Below are 18,684 nucleotides of genomic sequence, written 5' to 3' on the forward strand. Positions count from 1 at the left end.
GGAATATCATACCCATTGAAAAGCAATGTAATGAATCTCCCAAAATATATAGATGGCGTGACACCCGAAGATCGACAGGACTGCATACGGTGGAAGCTGTCTAAATCCGCACACATTGGTCTGAAGAAATAACCCGGTTTAGACAATATGCTGGATTGTAGAACTGATGATAAATATACAAGCCACTGTTGGGATTGAGATTTTATGTCAGTATTGTCATCTTGCCGGATTGGACAGGTGCCGATTTTGACAGCTTCCACTGTATAGTTATATATGTTTGGACATGTCGTGTACTTCCCTATTTGAATTCCCCTATGGCATTATCATATCATATCTCCATCCCTTAGCCCGACCCCAACCATCGTCTGCTTCATCCGTCCTAGTTTTGCCTTTGGGACCAACCCTCCTACCTGTTTCTTTTTATAGTGATCGTGAGACTCAATGGTAGCTACACCCTTAATAGTTTCAGTATGAATGTTTTTTATATTTTTCAACAGCTATCGTTTATAATGAATCTAAGTCTAATTCCAAAATGGACATTTAAAAAGTGTCCTTTTTAATACAATATCATCGCACAGTAATTTGCATAAAGTCATGGTCTGTTCCAAATAAGTCGTTCTGGCCATTGGGAAAAAATCGAATTTAGCTTATTTCTGCGCTAATCTCTCTTCTCCTATCCTCTCTCCTACCACTACCACCTCCACTATCACCACCACAACCACTACCACCACTATCACCACTACTACTACTACAACGACCGGACTGACACACGTTAACCTCATACAGCAATTGCCATATAAATTTAGTTGCAACAGCATTCCTTTCACTTAATACCTTGATTGGTTGAAACATTTGGAACATTCACCTCTCCTACTTAGTAGTGATCAAGAGTAGTCATAATATTTCAATAAATAGGTCTGACATTTACATATGATACTACAGTGGATACCCCTTGACCTCAGTGGATACCCCTTGACCTCAGTGGATACCCCTTGACCTCAGTGGATACCCCTTGACCTATCACCGCATGCCTGGCGAAGTCACGACTTTAAAGTCACTGCAGTTAGAATTTGATGTTTAAGATGTTCCCTCCCCCCACCAACGATCGAGGTTCCATTCCTCACATGGGTACAATGTGCGAAGCCTATTTCTGGTGTCCCCCGCCGTGATATTGCTGGAATATTGCTAAAAACGGCTAAAAACTAGACTCGTTTAGTTGTTGGAGTTTTTGTAACTAAGAGCAATTAACTATGAGCAACTAAGCTATGTGATTACTGTGGTGCTTAAGAGGTTTCGTTTCTAGGTAGGCGATATGAAATATATCTATTTTCAACGATATCAAAGATTTCTATCAACTGTAAATACGGTTGGAGGCCAGTTATTGCTTGACCTCAAAAAGTCTGTCTGTCTGTCTGTCTGTCTGTGCGTTATTCTATGGAAGAGTTATGGACTAGCGTCTCATCGACCGATATTGTTGTAGCATGGATTCAAATATCAAACCACCGTAGTAATTTGACAGGACTTCAAAGCTTATCTAGATGTCCGGCTTTTGTACAGGATGTGGGTCATTTACATCCTTCTGACTTCTGTAGTTTTACCAACACGAATCAACACATTTTAAACTGAAAGCGTATCTATTTTTAAAATAGCATGGAAGGCCCAGGAGCACAGTCGTCGAAACACAAGTGCCCCGCTTAGGCATGGCAGAAAGCTATGCTACTGATGTTAATCGTCATGATATATCAGAACCATTGGCTTCATCTTCTGGCGCTATCGTCCCTACCGAGATGAAACTGGCTTGGTACCTAACAAGAGTAAAGACAATATCAATCGGCTCGTGTCATGACAAGTCCAAGGCCTGCTTTGTCTTACACTAAGCCCACACGCCCAAGACCTGCTTCGTCTCACATTAAGCACATACGCCCAAGACCTGCTTCGTCTCACATTAAGCACATACGCCCAAGACCTGCTTAGTCTTTAAGAACACATGTCCTAGACCTTCTTCTATCCCACACTAAGAAGATAAGACAACTACCTGCTTTGTTCAACTTTTACTTGTAGTTTCCGAGAACTGCTTTGGCTCGCATTAAGTAGATACAACAATGACATGCTTCGACCAACACTTAACTGTCATTTCAGAGACCTACTTCATCTAATATGAAGCACACACGCTAACGGCACGCGTGTCCTCATATTAAGTACATGCGGTAATGACCAGCTTCGTCAAACACTTAGCTCATTTCCGAGACGTACTTCGTCTCACACTAAGCGCACTGGCCCAAGGCCTGGTTGGTCTCTGCTTAATAACATAGGCCAGTGACATGCTTTTCCTAAACTATCATTTCCGAGACAGACTTCGCCTCACATTAACCGCACTCACCCAAGACCCGTTTCGTCTCACATTAAGCAGGTATGCCAATGGCTTCCTTCTAAGACTGATCTGTTATTTCCAACACCCATTCCGTCCCACATTAAGCACATATGCCCGAGGCATGCTTCGTCTTGTGTTAAACTGACTAGCCCAAGACTTTCAAAAGTAAACACACACGCAAAGACTTGCTCCATTTCACATTAATCGGACACATCCAAGACTGTTCATCACAAATTAAACTGTCACGCCAAATTCGTTCAAAATCGTCATGCATGAAAACTGCAGACCCTTTCTATATATACCTCAATACAAGCACGATGTTGCGCTTTCAAACTCCAGTTAAATCCATTACCCCTTGGTTCCATTTGTCACCCCCCATAATCGTTACCGCCCAAATAACTACCACGTGGTCTGACTGCATCAGATGGTCCTTACTTTGAAATTGTCAGAATATGTGTGAAAACACGAACAGCGCAAATTGATTCTGGTTGCGTTTAATTCTTTGGGCAGGTTAGAACTCTGTTACTACCAACTGTCGCTTGTAACTATGGCCTAATGGATCTTATCGGCAATTCCAGCTTGTTACATTTTTCTTCATAATTCAGTTTGAGGTTTAGGGGCTTTTTGCTAGAAACAAAGCAAACTTAATCCAGCGGGGAATACTCTTCGTGAGATCTGTGGTTGTATGTATAACAGTGAAGACTCGCGGCTTGTAGATCGGTTCTAGGTGACTGATGAACGCCGACTCTTGTTCAGACAGATACGAAAAGGAACGTTATGGTGGCTTGAAAGAACAAGCGGTCAATACACGGAGAGGTATTCGTCGGTAACAGAGGTTTGCGTGGATTAACTTGTAAAGGGTCGAGTGTTATTTTCCAGTGTTGGTTGATATTTACCACTGCAGGTTAACCATGTTTATAACGAACACACTTATAACGACTCTTGACCTGATGACTTATACATTTACCGTAGTACGAACTATGGTTATTACGAACTGCTGTTTTGTCTTGATCACTGGTACATGTTAGTCCAAATGCGTATTACGAACTATGGTTATTACGAACTGTTGTTTTGTCTCGATCACTTGTACATGTTAGTCCAAATGCGTATTACAAATTTTGGTGTTCACGAAGTGTCCTTTTGTTTCAATTACTTGTACATTTAATTCCACATGGGTATTACGGACTGTCGTTTTGTCTCGATCACTGGTACATGTTAGTCCAAATGCGTATTACGAACTATGGTTATTACGAACTGTTGTTTTGTCTCGATCACTTGTACATGTTAGTCCAAATGCGTATTACAAATTTTGGTGTTCACGAAGTGTCCTTTTGTTTCAATTACTTGTACATTTAATTCCACATGGGTATTACGGACTGTCGTTTTGTCTCGATCACTGGTACATGTTAGTCCAAATGCGTATTACGAACTATAGTTATTACGAACTGTTGTTTTGTCTCGATCACTTGTACATGTTAGTCCAAATGCGTATTACAAATTTTGGTGTTCACGAAGTGTCCTTTTGTTTCAATTACTTGTACATTTAATTCCACATGGGCATTACGGACTGTCGTTTTGTCTCGATCACTGGTACATGTTAGTCCAATTGCGTATGACGAACTATAGGTATTACGTACTGTCGTTTCGTCTCGATCACTGGTACATGTTAGTCCAATTGCGTATGACGAACTATAGGTATTACGTACTGTCGTTTCGTCTCGATCACTGGTACATGTTAGTCCAATTGCGTATGACGAACTATAGGTATTACGTACTGTCGTTTCGTCTCGATCACTTGTACATGTTAGTCCAATTGCGTATGACGAACTATAGGTATTACGTACTGTCGTTTCGTCTCGATCACTTGTACATGTTAGGCCAACTGCGTATTATGAACTACATATTATTACGTACTGTCGTTTCGTCTCGATCACTTGTACATGTTAGGCCAACTGCGTATTATGAACTACATATTATTACGTACTGTCGTTTCGTCTGGATCACTTGTACATTTTATTCCCCATGCGTATTACGAACTATAGGTATTGCGTACTGTCGTTTCGTCTCGATCACTTGTACATGTTAGGCCAACTGCGTATTATGAACTACATATTATTACGTACTGTCGTTTCGTCTGGATCACTTGTACATCTTTTTCCACATGCGTATTACGAACTCTGGGTCTAACTAATTTGACGTTGTTGTCCTACTGAATTATAAACGTATTTGCTGTAATTAAAGCGTGATTTTGCTATGGCGAATAATATTGCAGCAAGTTGATTTAATCCATTTACATTGTGTCAACTCTTATTTTGTTAAATACGCGTGTTCATCTATTGGGGATCAATGATCGTAATTACACAGGCACAATGTCTCGGCTTTTAACTAAGCACATATTTCAGTTTCTATACCTAGATTAGAGACTGACAGCACTTGGAGGAACGGGATTAGGTTCGACGTAAATGTTTATCCATAACATTCCAAGCAGAAAACTGTTTATGAAGTTAAACAAGTCCAGTCTTACACAACGAAACATAACAAAACCATCACTAAAAGTCTTTTACTAATAGTCATTATCTCTCAGTAGCCGTCTGACCACGTCGTCAGTAGTGAGCTATATGACTGAGTGTGTCTGTAAATGTCCAATTTGAACCAAACTATCCAGTGACTAACAACGTGAGCATCAGCTTGTCTCACCACCCGATCCCGTTAGTCGCCTCTGACGAAAAGCACAGTCCCCTTTTGTGGCAAGCATGGGTTGCTGAAGATCTTTTCTACCCAGGATCTTCATGGGTCGTGAGTTATGTGAAGCAATGTTACGGCAACTTGTAGGATCGGTATGTAGGGCTCTAGCTCAGTCGTAAAACATTCTAAACTTGACCTTCCCTTGGAGGATGCAACTTCAAGGAACTGGATCATTATCCCCACTGATTTCGGGTGACGACTGTTTGATTGTTGTGTAACGTCACACTCAGCGATCGTCCTGCTGTGGGACAGTAGTCTGCAAATAATCGAGTCAACCAGTGATAGAGATCATGAGCAACACGTCATTGCGATAGGAGACACGCCCTCGTCCAAATCACCAGCCTCGATTAGCCATCCCAGCATAGACTCGTTAATATGCTTTTTAGACAGTGGTCAGATGTAACATAATTGTGTAACTTAGTAAAGTACAAATTCTGAGCTGTAGTACTTCCTTTATTCTTGCAGTCCCATCCTCGATTCGATTCCACACCTAAAGACATACTACATCTGACCACTTCACGAAAGGCATTGTGTAATTTATAGGTTGCAGTCATAGGGCTGTACCAACCTATCCATGTACACAATGTACGTGATCTAAAAATAAATAGTTGTCTGGACTCGAGTAGATCCGGGTTAGAACGACTTCATCAACTCACGCTTATAAGAGGTGACTAGCAGGATCGGGTGGTCAGGCTCGCTGACCTGGTTGACACATGTCTTCGTGTCCCAGTTGTGTAGACAGAATCTCATGCAGTTGATCACTAGATGTTTTGCTCCAGACTTAATTATTTGCAGACCGCCGTGATATACCTGAAAGGGGAATGCGGCGTTAAAGAGCAACTACAACAAACAATGGTTGTCTTGCTTCCATTTTGTGGAATCCTGTGTTTGTCCACTGTGATACTATCCCACAGTTGGATATTGATGCCCAACTGAATACACTGACCTCGAAACGGCCTATGGTTGTTTTAACCCATTAATACATATATCAACCCACGGTAACAACAAGCATCATTGTGTATCTATTCTGGTTTGGCGAGGAAGAGGTACACTTCAGATATCTCCCCTTTCCCCGGTTCGATTCCCAACATGGGTACAATGTGTGAAGACCATTTCTGGTGTACCACGCAGTGAAATTGCTGGAATATTGCTGAAAGGGGCGAAAAATTAAACTCACTCACTCAGTTTCATCACTCTACATTCCGCATCAGTGATGCGGCCACTGCATCATCCAGCCATCCATTGTTCAATTAGAGCTGTTCTGGAAGTGATTACTTGGGCTTACTGATCGACAAGTCAATCAACCTTTCTGTATCTCCGGATCTGGAGGCCACACATCATAAAATATATCTCCTCCATCTCTTCCTTGATTAAAACACGTATATCTTATTTAATCGAAATTGTATTTTGTATTTGAGATAGGGTTACATAAAAACAGACCGTCGTTTCCTGGGGCGGAATCTCTTTTCCATAAAACCTGCGCGGTTTTGTTTCTGACCAGGAAAAATGTCGGGGTCGAGATGTGATAACACTGGACGGATGTAAGCGACACAGCAGTCAAGCATCTATGAGAATGAATGAGTACTTTGCTTGTCAACTACTTTCTACTGAATATTTTTACTAACTCATTTGATACAATTATACTATTATATATACTTCCAGTCATCTCTGATGCTATTCCAGGGGGTGAGTTTAGTTTTACGCCTCACTAAACAATATTCCAGCTATATGGTCTATAGATAATCCCGTCTGGACCAGACAATCCGGTGATCAACAGCATGAGCATCGATCTACGCAAATTGGATACAACATGTGTCAACCAAGTCAGCGAGCCTGATCACCCGATCCGGTCAGTCTCCTTTTATGACAATCATGGGTTGTTGAAGTTCATTTCTAATCCGGGTCCTTAAGTTGTTTTAGGTGGTTCCAGGAAGGTGGTTTGCTGTTTACCCGCAGTCCCACACACCCGAACGCAAATACGTTACATTTGGAACTTTGGTTATCTTCAATAACTGTATCGTTCACACCGTTCATGTACTATTTCTTGTAAACCTCATTCCGGAGTTACTTCAACTGCGCAGATCGATGCTCATGCTGTTGATCACTGGATTGTCTGGCCCAGAATCGATTATTTACAGACCGCCTCCAAATAGATGGAATATTGCTGAGTGCGGCGTAAAACTAAACTAAAAGAGTGACTTAATGCAACATATGCTATTTCTTGAAGACAGATCATTAGTACGCATGTTTTCAAACCCCACGATTGGTGGTCACTAATGAATCTGTGGATCAGTCACGTCACGGCCTTCTCCTTAACCAAGGTACATCACGGATAGTTCTAAGTATGATGAACAGTTATATTGGAATAATTAGTTCTGTGTCCGTTCTGATCTGGTTAAAGTACCGTCTGATTGATTCTTAGTCGATTGCCCATTTTCCGTTTCCATTTCGCTCTGTTCACGTCTCTGCGTTTTCTGTATTTACATCCTATCTGCTTACGTCCTCTATGTTTACACCTCTGCTTACCTTGGCTTTGCACCTCACGATGGCCTGCTCACATTTTCTCTGTTTATTCTTTTCTGCTTACGTCCACTGTGCATTACACCAATCCTGCTTAAACCCACCCTGCTTACATCCACCCTGCTTACACCCACCCTACTGACACCGACCATGCTTACATCCACCCTACTTACACCCATCCTACTTACACCGACCTTGCTTACACTCACCCTTCTTACACAGACCCTGCCTACATCCACCCTGTTTACATCCATCCTGTTTAAATTCACCCTGCTTATACCCACCATGATTACACCCACCCTACTTACACCCACCCTGCTTACACCCACCCTACTTACACCCATCCTACTTACACCCACCCTGCTTACATCTACCCCACTTACACCCACCCTACTTACATCCATCCTACTTACACTGACCCTGCTTACACCCACCCTGCTTACACCCACCCTGCTTACACCCACCCTGCTTACACCCACCCTGCTTACATCCACCCTACTTACACCGACCCTGCTTACATCCACCCTACTTACACCCATCCTACTTACACCGACCCTGGTTACACCCACCCTTCTTACAAAGACCCTGCCTACATCCACCCTGTTTACATCCATCCTGTTTAAATTCACCCTGCATATACCCACCCTGATTACACCCACTCTGCTCACACACCCCATGGCCAGCTTACAACATCCTGCTTATACCATCCTGCTTACGCACACTCTGCTTACACTCACGATGCTTACATTCAGCCCGCTTACACCATCCTGCCTACGCCAACCCTGCTTACATTCACCCTGCTTACAAACACCCTGTATACATCAACCATGTTTACACAATCCTGCTTACACCATCCGGCTTGCACCCACCCTGCTTATACCCACCCTGCTCACACAACCCAGCTTACAACATCCTGCTTATACCATCCTGCTTACGCCCATCCTGCCAACACCATCCTGCTTACACCCACCTTGTTTATGCCCACCCTGCTTACACCATCCTGCTTACACGAATTATGCAAGCCACCCAACCTGTCTGCATAATCCACCCTGACACGAAATGTGCCTTAGCACTGCCGCCCAATTTGTCGTGGCAATGCGTGGACGTTAGATGAAACTCATAAAAGCGTGAAGCCTACTTTTCGCACTGTTCGCGACCTGTTTACGTATAAGTCATGCACTTGACGCACAATGCGTGACCGAAAATGGTGCGAATTGTCCAGCAGCTGCACGGCATCGTAAGACGTATTTACGTCTAGGTCAAGTATTGTTGGCGCATTGTTTACGTCTCTGCACGGCACGGTAGGCAGGACACGCATTGTGCCAGCATGGGAAAGGCTTTGCCACAGCCACTTCGCGCCTGCGTGAAACAGTCGTGGTATAATGTATGTGGTCCCGCTTGAAAGTATAAAGTAGCAGGTATCAGCCCCTGCGTCATGCATTGTTGTGCATCTACAAGATATTGAACACCAGACAACAAGTTCCTAATGCAGAAAAGAACAGATGCCTATCCACAAATAAGATCCGTGAGGTTATAGACATTACCGGAGAATCTGCGGTTATCGCATTGCTGTGAAGAAGCAACCAAAGTGGGATGACTCTACTACAATTATATGGACTTCCACAGTATTGTACTTATCTCCCTTGTAGATGCTGGATACAGGTTCTTGTATGTTGATTTGGGGCAGAGGGTGGTGCATCAGATGAAACGATGAAGAACTGTACTTTGCATGCATGTATACATGTCTGTGTGTACTACTTGTCTCCTTTTGCCGTTGTTCCTTTTCAAGGGAGAACGTTCACACCCTGTCCTATAGTGACCACAAATGTGGACCAAGACGTCTCAGCAAGACAGGCATTAATATCTGGTAATTACTGCCATTATTATTCTGTAAATTATTTTGGTAGAGAAAGGTTTTAAAGAGCGAGCTTGTTTCTTTTTCTTTTTTTAAAAAAACCCACAGATGTACCTACAAACTATAAACGGGAATGCCAAAACATAATGACATATTTACAAGTGAGGGATTAAGTTAAAGATATGCAGTGTCGTGGATCTTGAGGGGAGCGTCTATATCCTTGAGATAAGGTGCCTCCAGAATGCTACTGTCCGCTGAACCTCGAGAAACAACCTTCTCCCTCTCAGCAACATCGGTTTCTAGTCCTCTCTGTATCTCTGGTTCTTGTCCGGTCTCTGCTTCAAGTCTCCTATCCATTGCTGGTTCTACTTCTCTTCTGGTATATCTCTTCTTGGCTGGCATCTTGTTGGGTGATCGTTGTTGAGGAATGTGAGGGCTGTCGATGTACTCGCCTTTATGCGGTTATCGTTGATTTGTGCGCCAACACTGCGTGAAGTACGCGTAACATTGCGTATCACTTTCATGTCATATGCAAACTATTCGTGTCATGCGCATATTATGCGGGAAATCGTCGTGCCATGACCACGTGAACAATTCGAGATAATACACAAGCCCCGCCTGGCCACTTCACGACACGCTAGAAGGCGTGAACGTTGCGCAGTCTGCCCCACGTACGTTCATTCAATCACACTTCACAACACTTTACGCAGAGTTTCCTCATTGGCACGCAAAAGTGCGTGCAAGTCAGGGGACAAAATTCGTGCATGGGTCAGGGTTTCTGTACACACACACACTGCTTGCATCCATTCAGCTGACATCAATTCAGTTTACATCACCCTGATTACATCCAACCTGTTCAAATCCACTCTACTGACGGAACGCAGGCTAACAGATTCCGGATTGGGGAGTCCACACTAAAGAGGCAGGGCAGCACTTTACCTGAGTCGCTAGATACAATCTACTGTAAAAGGAATTCCTTCACATCGATGATATCAGTGAAGGTATCTTGAAGTATGTATTGCCTTTGTGGCGGACCAGCTGGTCGTAATTCCAGATGCATCTCCCAGAATCCACTTGAACCAATCACCTACTTGAAGGAAACATGTGTTACACGTGCAGATATGGTCCAACATCTCACCCTCACCCTCACACCGCCGAATGTAAATGCGTTACAAGGTAATTTAGGATGGAATGTACTGCTTGGCCGAGATAAGAAAGTTATACGAACAGCTGTATACCTATACACACATTTGAAACGTGTGCAACTTGTGAAGGTGAGCAGTGAGGCTGGAGGCATGTCGTACTGAATGTCGTACTGTAACTAGGGGCCTAGACGACTGATAGTATGTGATTATATCATTTATAAATTTTAGCGGTGTCAAAATTCGTCATCGCACTTTTACGGTATCAAATACGCAGTGAAACAGATCGTTATAATGAAACAGACGCGTGAAATACTCTGACTGTATTTCAAGGGGAGGTGGGGTAATCTAGAGGTTACAGAGTTAGCTGATCATGCCGAAGACACAGGTTCGATTCCCCATATGGATACAATGTGTGAAGCCCATTTCTGCCGCCCCCCGCAGTGATGTTGCTTGAGTATTGCTTAAAGTGGCGTAAACTAAACTCACTCACTCACCCATCTACTCACTCACTCACTCACCCACCCACCCACCCACTCACTCACTCACCCACCCACCCACTCACTCACCCATTCACTCACTCACTCACTCACCCACTCACCCACCCACTTACCCACCCACTCACTCACCCACTCACTCACTCACTCACCCATTCACCCACCCACCCACGCACCCACTCACTCACTCACTCACTCACTGTATTCATTGAAAAACGTCATGATATTTTCGTTTTTGTATTAATTCGGATTAAACAAGAAAATTCCAGGCCTGTCGGCGCGATAGTAATGAACTCCGATATAATGGCATGGGTTTATCTAATCGAAAACACCATTCGCCATAACTATTCCCGTTAAAGTCTCTTCGGCTGTAAAACGTTAAGCTTAAAAATAACGCCTCTCCATAATATGGTCCCCTTTAATGTTTATTTCTCGAAAGCTGAAAAGCTATTAAGATAAAAATATTGTTTACACCGTTATTCTTGTGTACATACGTAGGATACAGTATGTTTCTGCAACAGATGATAACTGGGAAAAAAGTTTACATATACTTGTTGTCGCGTATCATATACGTATCGTAGCAGTTTGCTGAGTGAGTTTAGTTTTATGCCTCCCTAAGCAGTATTTCAGCTATATATGACGGCGGTCTGTAAATACCAGACAATCCAGTGATCAACATGCTAAGCATCGATCGATCACCGATCTGTCAACCAAGTCAGCGAGCCTGACCACCCGACCCCGTTAGTCGCTCAGACAACCACAGTCGCCTTTCGTGGCGAGCACGGATTGCCGAAGACCTGTTCTACCCCGGATCTTCACGGGTCACATGTTGCTGACAACTCTTCATATGGTGTCATCTTTGGGTTGTCATCAATGAATACTTGGTGTCACCACCGTTTGATAATGATCCATGAATACAGTCATGCTTATTCATGAGTGAGTGAGTGGTTTTAGGATTACGTCGCGTTTAGCATTATTTTAGCAACATCACGACGGGGACACTAGAAATGGGCTTCACATATATCCCATGTAGGGAATCGAACCCAGGTCTTCGGGTGTCGAGCTAACGCTTTAACCACTAGCCTAACCCACCGCCGCTCATGATAGACGCTTAAACCGACAGTCTCTGCTTTCTTATAATACTGGAAGTACTTTTGTCGTTGCTATGTTGACTGTGTGCGTGCGTGCGTGCGTGCGTGCGTGCGTGCGTGCGTGTTTCATTCAGGTGTTTTTATCAGCATCCCACTTGTTTACTGTCTGGGGCTTTTTGTACCTTTCGTATTAATGTATAATATGTTGAGCCAGGATAATGAACAAACCAAGAGGAGACCACGGCTAACACGACCACGATATACTGTTTCAACATTGCACAGCTGGTTGCCTGAAGTATTTCGGGACAAATCACACAATGGGACTTTCAGCTAAGAAGAGAGAAGCTTTCCTTTGTCGACATTCATAAAGCGACAATCTAATTTTAACTTCGTATAGACCATATATGGAGTAAAGACGTACGTTTGACGTCATTTATATCCACCACCAATTGTTAGCCGACGTTTGACGTCAGAGCTGAACGGAAGGATGGGTAGCCATGTGGAAAGTAGTATTTTCCGAGATCTGAAACGAATCCGCATGAGTGTCATTATCTTACAATGAAGCAGGGTAGCTTACCTTTCCTTTGTGGGAGTTTTTCGTTGATGTTGCTTTACAATGGCGGTGGATTTCTTAAAATCACCAAAACGATGGTTATCTTAAACGGCCTTCCTTGGATGTTTCACGGCTATAACTCTCATTGATAGAACACACTGGGGCAGTAGTTCAGTCCAGGAGAGATTACAATCGCCATCTTATCCCCAGGGGATACAAGTGGTCCCGTCGACACCACGCTTCAGCTGTGAACCGCTGGAAACTAGACTTGCATCAGACTTCACCTCCACTTGGCACCATAATACTGTTCATTACTGTCAAATGGTGACCGAGTGAGTGAGTGAGTGAGTTCAGTTTTATGCTGCCTATAGCAGTATTCTGGTAATATCACAGCGGGTGGCACCACACATGGACTTCACACATTGGACCCAAGTGGGGACTTGATTGTTCTGCATTTCTCACAGTAGATCTCTTGCTCGATTGTTTACGAACCACATTCACACAGCTGAAAAAAAGTGCAGTGTAAAAGTAAGCTAACTCACTCATTTCTGACTGTCGTGTGTACTTCAGCAACTCATGCTTGTCGTAAGAGGTGACTATCGGGATCGGAGGACCAGGATCGCTGACTTGGTTGATGTTGATGCATGTCAGATTATCCCAGTTGTGTGGATCCATGGTTATGATGTTCATCAGTGGTGGTCTGGTATTTATTATTTACAGAGCGTCGTCACAGATGTAAGATTTCTGAGTGAGACGTTTAAAAAATACAACAGTGAAACACAACAGTGGCATAGAGGCCATTTTGAATAGACCAGTAGGTAATTAAATGACGATACCTTTATCTTGATCATGGTACCAAATATGCTTGAACTGGTAAGTTTGTCTCGTGGTGTGTTCTTGATCGCTCATCTTTAGGGAACGGACGGTGGGGTAGTCTAGTGGTTAAAGCGTTCGCTCGTCACGTTGAAGACCTGGGGTCGATTCCGTACATGGATATAATGTGTGAAGCCCATTTCTGGTGTCCCCAGCCGTGATATTGCTGAAACATTGCTAAGAGCAGCGTAAATCTAAACTCGCCGACTCATTTAAGGAAACACAAGACCTTGAACCATATTTAAGTTTGTCGTAGCCTTAGTGTGACGGGGCCATTCAACCCGCAGGTCGTTTATCATCAGCGTGATAGTCTATGATTCGAGTTGAGACTTGAACACTCTCTGTCTATTTTACAGAAACCAAAACAGACACATGTATCAAATAACAGTGCAACTAAACTCCCAGAAGTCAGTTCGGTCACATCACGATGTGTACGGCGTCAATAGTGTGCAGCTATCTCTAACGTCTGCTTCATCGTCTTACGAAACATACACGTTTAAGATCAGCGTGATTATTCGATGTTTTTGTAAATAAAACGAAGGGAAAACGTATTCATTATGTGTTGCGCCAGAAGCTGGATCACCTTTCCTCTGAGAAATGTATCTAGTGTCAGACAGCATCATTTAATACCCCGAGGACAGTAGTCGTAGTTTAGTTTTACGCCGATTTATCAATATTCCAGCAATATCACGGCGGGTGCACCAGAAATGGACTCACCCCGAGTCTCCGGTCGCTGTAACCCATCGTTCTCCTATTCCATGATGGTAAGGGGACCGGTAGCATTGGTACTGCATGAAAGTCTCCGTGTTCGGGTTAATCATGATTTATATATTAAAAATACTGAGACAAGGGTTAGCGTGTCCTTTACGCCCCTCTTGGCCTATTTCCCAAGGCAACGGGAATTCAAAATGCTATCTGTTTCATTAATCTCAAACATTTCCGGGAGATCCTTTCTTATGAAGGGATTGAATGTAGAGTTGCCGACGATGAAATATGATTGTAAAAGGAAATTCGGCAAGATTATTTTGGTGTATGTGGCCAGAGGGCTATTAGCGCAGATTTTTAGATTTGTAGGTATTATACATCAGGTGACAGATGAAGAGCGCTCTTGTTGTAGCTGGGCAGACACTGCTTGCTAAAGAACGATGTCTGACTGTTGTTGACATCATCATCACCACCATCATCATCATCATCATCACCATCATCATCATCATCATCATCATCATCATCATCATCATCATCACCATCATCATCACCATCATCATCATCATCATCATCATCATCATCATCATCATCACCACCATCATCATCATCATCATCATCATCATCATCACCATCATCATCATCATCATCATCATCATCATCACCATCATCATCATCATCATCATCATCATCATCATCGCCACCAATTTCAATACGTGCAAGCCTCACATATGACGATGCACATGGGTAAACATGCTACACTGACGTTGCATCATACAGTTCACACCACCCCTAAAATCTGTTTAGCAATTTAGGCATTCTTTGTATTGGCGGGATGCTTATGCCCTTCTGCAAGGACAGTGAACAGTCGTAATGTTCTTTACGTAGTTCAAACGTACATCTAAAAAGTTAAATAAACACCACGTGGCTTTCATTGACGTCAGACAGCTTTCATTATGGTTGACCTACTCCAACGCAAAGGAGATGCTTGTCTGTGTCATTGAGCGTCTCTGACGTCGCCGATACAGTGTGTCACAGGACGATAGATGTATGGGGTGCAGTTCACTAACGCATATTCTCTGTTTCGCTGTGAAGCTTTGTATGGTCTGTGCAATCATCAGCTGAGAGTTATCCGCCGTATCAGAACATGTTTGTTTAGACGAGAGGGCTAACGAGGGCACAGAGAGTTCGTTTCGGTCGACTCACAAAACAACAAACATAGATACGGTAGTTTTCACTTACTGTCAACCGTTCAGTAGCTACCGATATTCATACAGGGGTACCCTCTGAACACGTGCTATACACGTGCTGCATTCATTTTCTCGATCCAATAGTAAATGGAGGCGGGGGATGTCTTTCGCTTATACGTACATCCTTTCTCGATTGGGGTGAGAAAAAACGGGGTGTAAATCGCATCCAAGGCTTTGCAGTTACATTCAATGAGTGTATGTCCATGTGTGCGTGCGTTCGTGCGTGCGTGCCTACGTGAGAGCGAGCATATTTGTGCCGGTCTGCTTGTACTAGTCGATACAATGTGCCTGTGTCATACCTTTTTTCATTGACCTTTTATACAGAATATAAATTATGAATGCTTGAATGTTTTTGCACAACTCTGCCATGGATCGAACCAACCTCGTTGGAACATCCATTCTGACACTCGGTCCACTAGACCGCGTAGGCCTCCATCCAGTGTCCATATCAATTTACCTGTACAGGACATTTAGCATCTTTGTTCAAAATTCAAAATACATGAAGAAACAGAACCAAGAAGGCTCTTAAGCTCAAGTATATCGACCAAACAATATCCTGGTCTGAGACCGGATCGATTTTTATTCAGCAATGTTGATGAAAGTACTGTATATGTGATCAATTAAACAAAGTGTGTGTTGTATCAGGTAAACGTTACAGCTGGATCAATATCAATATCGCAATACGCCAAAAATTATAGTATATCTATATCTCCACAAGCCATAAAATGTGTTATTTGTTAAACTTCATGATGATACATTTAACACCAAGGTTCGAAAAAATTGCGGTTTAAGGCAACTGTTCAACCCTCCCCATCCTCCATAATGATCAAGCGACTCATTTGAAGTTAATTGACTCAAACCTTTATTGTGTTTGTTTCAGCGTGACATTCGACACTCCTATTCGAGACATCATTGGCGACTCCTTTAAACTTTCCGATGATGTCCGAACGAACCTCGTGAGCCTCCGTGACTTGTTGTCCCATCGAGTGGGAGTACCAGCCTACTTCAAAGCTCTGGTCGTAGGATTTCCGGAAAATGTCGGCAGATCGGAAGTAGTGAGGTAAGTCTAATACAGTAGAGCATTATTATGAAAAGTCAACCACCTTTGATCAAAACACCCCCACTCTACCTAGATGTTAAACAAAGGTATCTTAAAAAGGATATTTACCCATCAGGAAAAACATTAGTCCGGAAGATTACATGATTCTCGAAGATTCCCTTGAATTGAACTCTGCACTGTCGTGGTTATCAGATAGTGGTACGTTCAGGAATATTGCACTTCAGAACTTGAGCTCGTCGTGTACGTGTGCGCTTGCGTGTGCGTGCGTGCGTGCGTGCGTGCGAATATGCTTGTGTGTATGTCTGGGTATGTATTTCTTCATCCTTAATACCGAACGTCATTCAGGTAGACAAGACCGTTTTCAAATCTCTTTCTACCCCTGACCTTTCACCTTTTGGACAAATACTCTGTCCCTCCACACACTGATATACGCCAAGACACCGAGCACCAACTATTAATTCATCCATCACGACCACTGATTACAACTCTGAAACTCCTCCAAACATGAACGAAACTGACGTGTGTTGGCAGACATCAAGATTCGCAGCACAATGTTCTTTTTTCATCACGGCTCAAATGTGTATAAAGTAATTGGCATTCTTGGCATGGAAACGTGTTAAAACGCAGACTTGGCCTGAGTCATGGTGATGTATAACTAGACACGTGTGACGGCTGATGTGTGCCTGTATGAGAGTGGGTTTATACCGCAGTCAGCACTATTTTCGGCACTGTCTTGGCGGCGGGTAAGACATAGGGCAGAGAAACCAATGGTAGATAGAAAGAGTAAAGACAAGACACCTTTAACAATGTTACACAATGACAACTACATATTCTTATTGGGTAACCTATATCGACAAGATTTATGCACTGCCGACCTACTCCATCCGAATTCCAACAGATAGACCAATATGGCTCCATGTACTGAGAGCCTATTCTACCCGGAATCCACACAGACAGACAAATATGGACATGAGCACTGAGAACATAGAGCCCTTGAAAATCCGGATTAGAACTGATCGTCCTCTTGTCGTAAGAGGCGACTACCCGGATCGGGTGGTCAGGCTCGCTGACTTGGTTGACACGTCCTCGTATCCTAGTTGCGTAGATCAACGCTCATGCTGTTGATCACATGATTATCGAATCCAGATGCAATTATTTACCGTCCGCCGCCATATACCTGGGATATTGCTAAGTGCGGGGTAAAACGTAACTCAAACTCATACTAAGAACCGTTTCCATGGAAGTAGACGATTAGTTACCCCGGGTATGGCGGATGTTATCACTGTTGCGAGACAAATTTGGTCTAGGTTGTCGGGACAAGTTCTGCCCAAATGCGACCACAGAGTACGGGGACCATATGTGTTCTTTGGCAATATAAGTCACTGATTTGACTGTTAGACATACAAAGCCGAGCGACCATCGAAAATATTTGTTGGAACCATTTCTGAACCGAAATCCGCCAAACTGTAAACGTTGGCATGCACAATATAGGAAGTAGAAGTCGCAGACGGTGAGCGGGTTCAGCATCTGACTTTGTGTGCTGGCAATTAGGTGTCTGTCTCTGAGGGTGTGGGTTCGAATCCCGGATGGAACTCAACCCAACAAAAGTACTAGAATCTGTTTAACTAATGAAGTATAGCCAATAATATAACATACGTTACAATATAGTCATTAGGGATTAAGCAAAAACAACTGTTCGAGAAAGAAATAATACTGTCGTAAAGCTCCATTATGACAATATGGTCGGCGTTTGTTTCAGGAGGATCCGGTACATGCCCGCTACCGAACCCATCAGAACCAAATTCATGTACAGCAACTACATGTACACCCTAGCCGGCTACGTGGCCGAGCGGATGACGGGGAAGTCGTGGGAGACTTTGGTTGAAGACTACATCCTTAGACCCCTCCGCATGAACAACAGTGGCTTCATCGACAGACTTTTCAACTTCACCAACATGGCTTTACCAGTCGCCACCAAACACGGGAAAGTCATTAACCTGGATCCGATGCTGTTGCAGTGAGTTG

General features: G+C 43.3%; 1 protein-coding gene across 1 annotated transcript in view; it reads left to right on the plus strand.

Moving 5' to 3' along the window:
• The window catches only part of LOC137274351 (uncharacterized), a 42,191-nt gene that overhangs the window by 17,097 nt on the left and 6,410 nt on the right, over positions 1-18,684 (plus strand). The window contains exons 2-3 of the mRNA XM_067807502.1: positions 16,480-16,659; positions 18,419-18,676. Of these exons, the coding sequence (XP_067663603.1) occupies positions 16,480-16,659; positions 18,419-18,676 (438 nt within the window). The remainder of the gene's footprint in view (positions 1-16,479; positions 16,660-18,418; positions 18,677-18,684) is intronic.

Source organism: Haliotis asinina, chromosome 2 (genome assembly GCF_037392515.1).
Source record: "Haliotis asinina isolate JCU_RB_2024 chromosome 2, JCU_Hal_asi_v2, whole genome shotgun sequence".
In the NCBI taxonomy this organism is placed as follows: Eukaryota; Metazoa; Mollusca; class Gastropoda; order Lepetellida; family Haliotidae; genus Haliotis; species Haliotis asinina.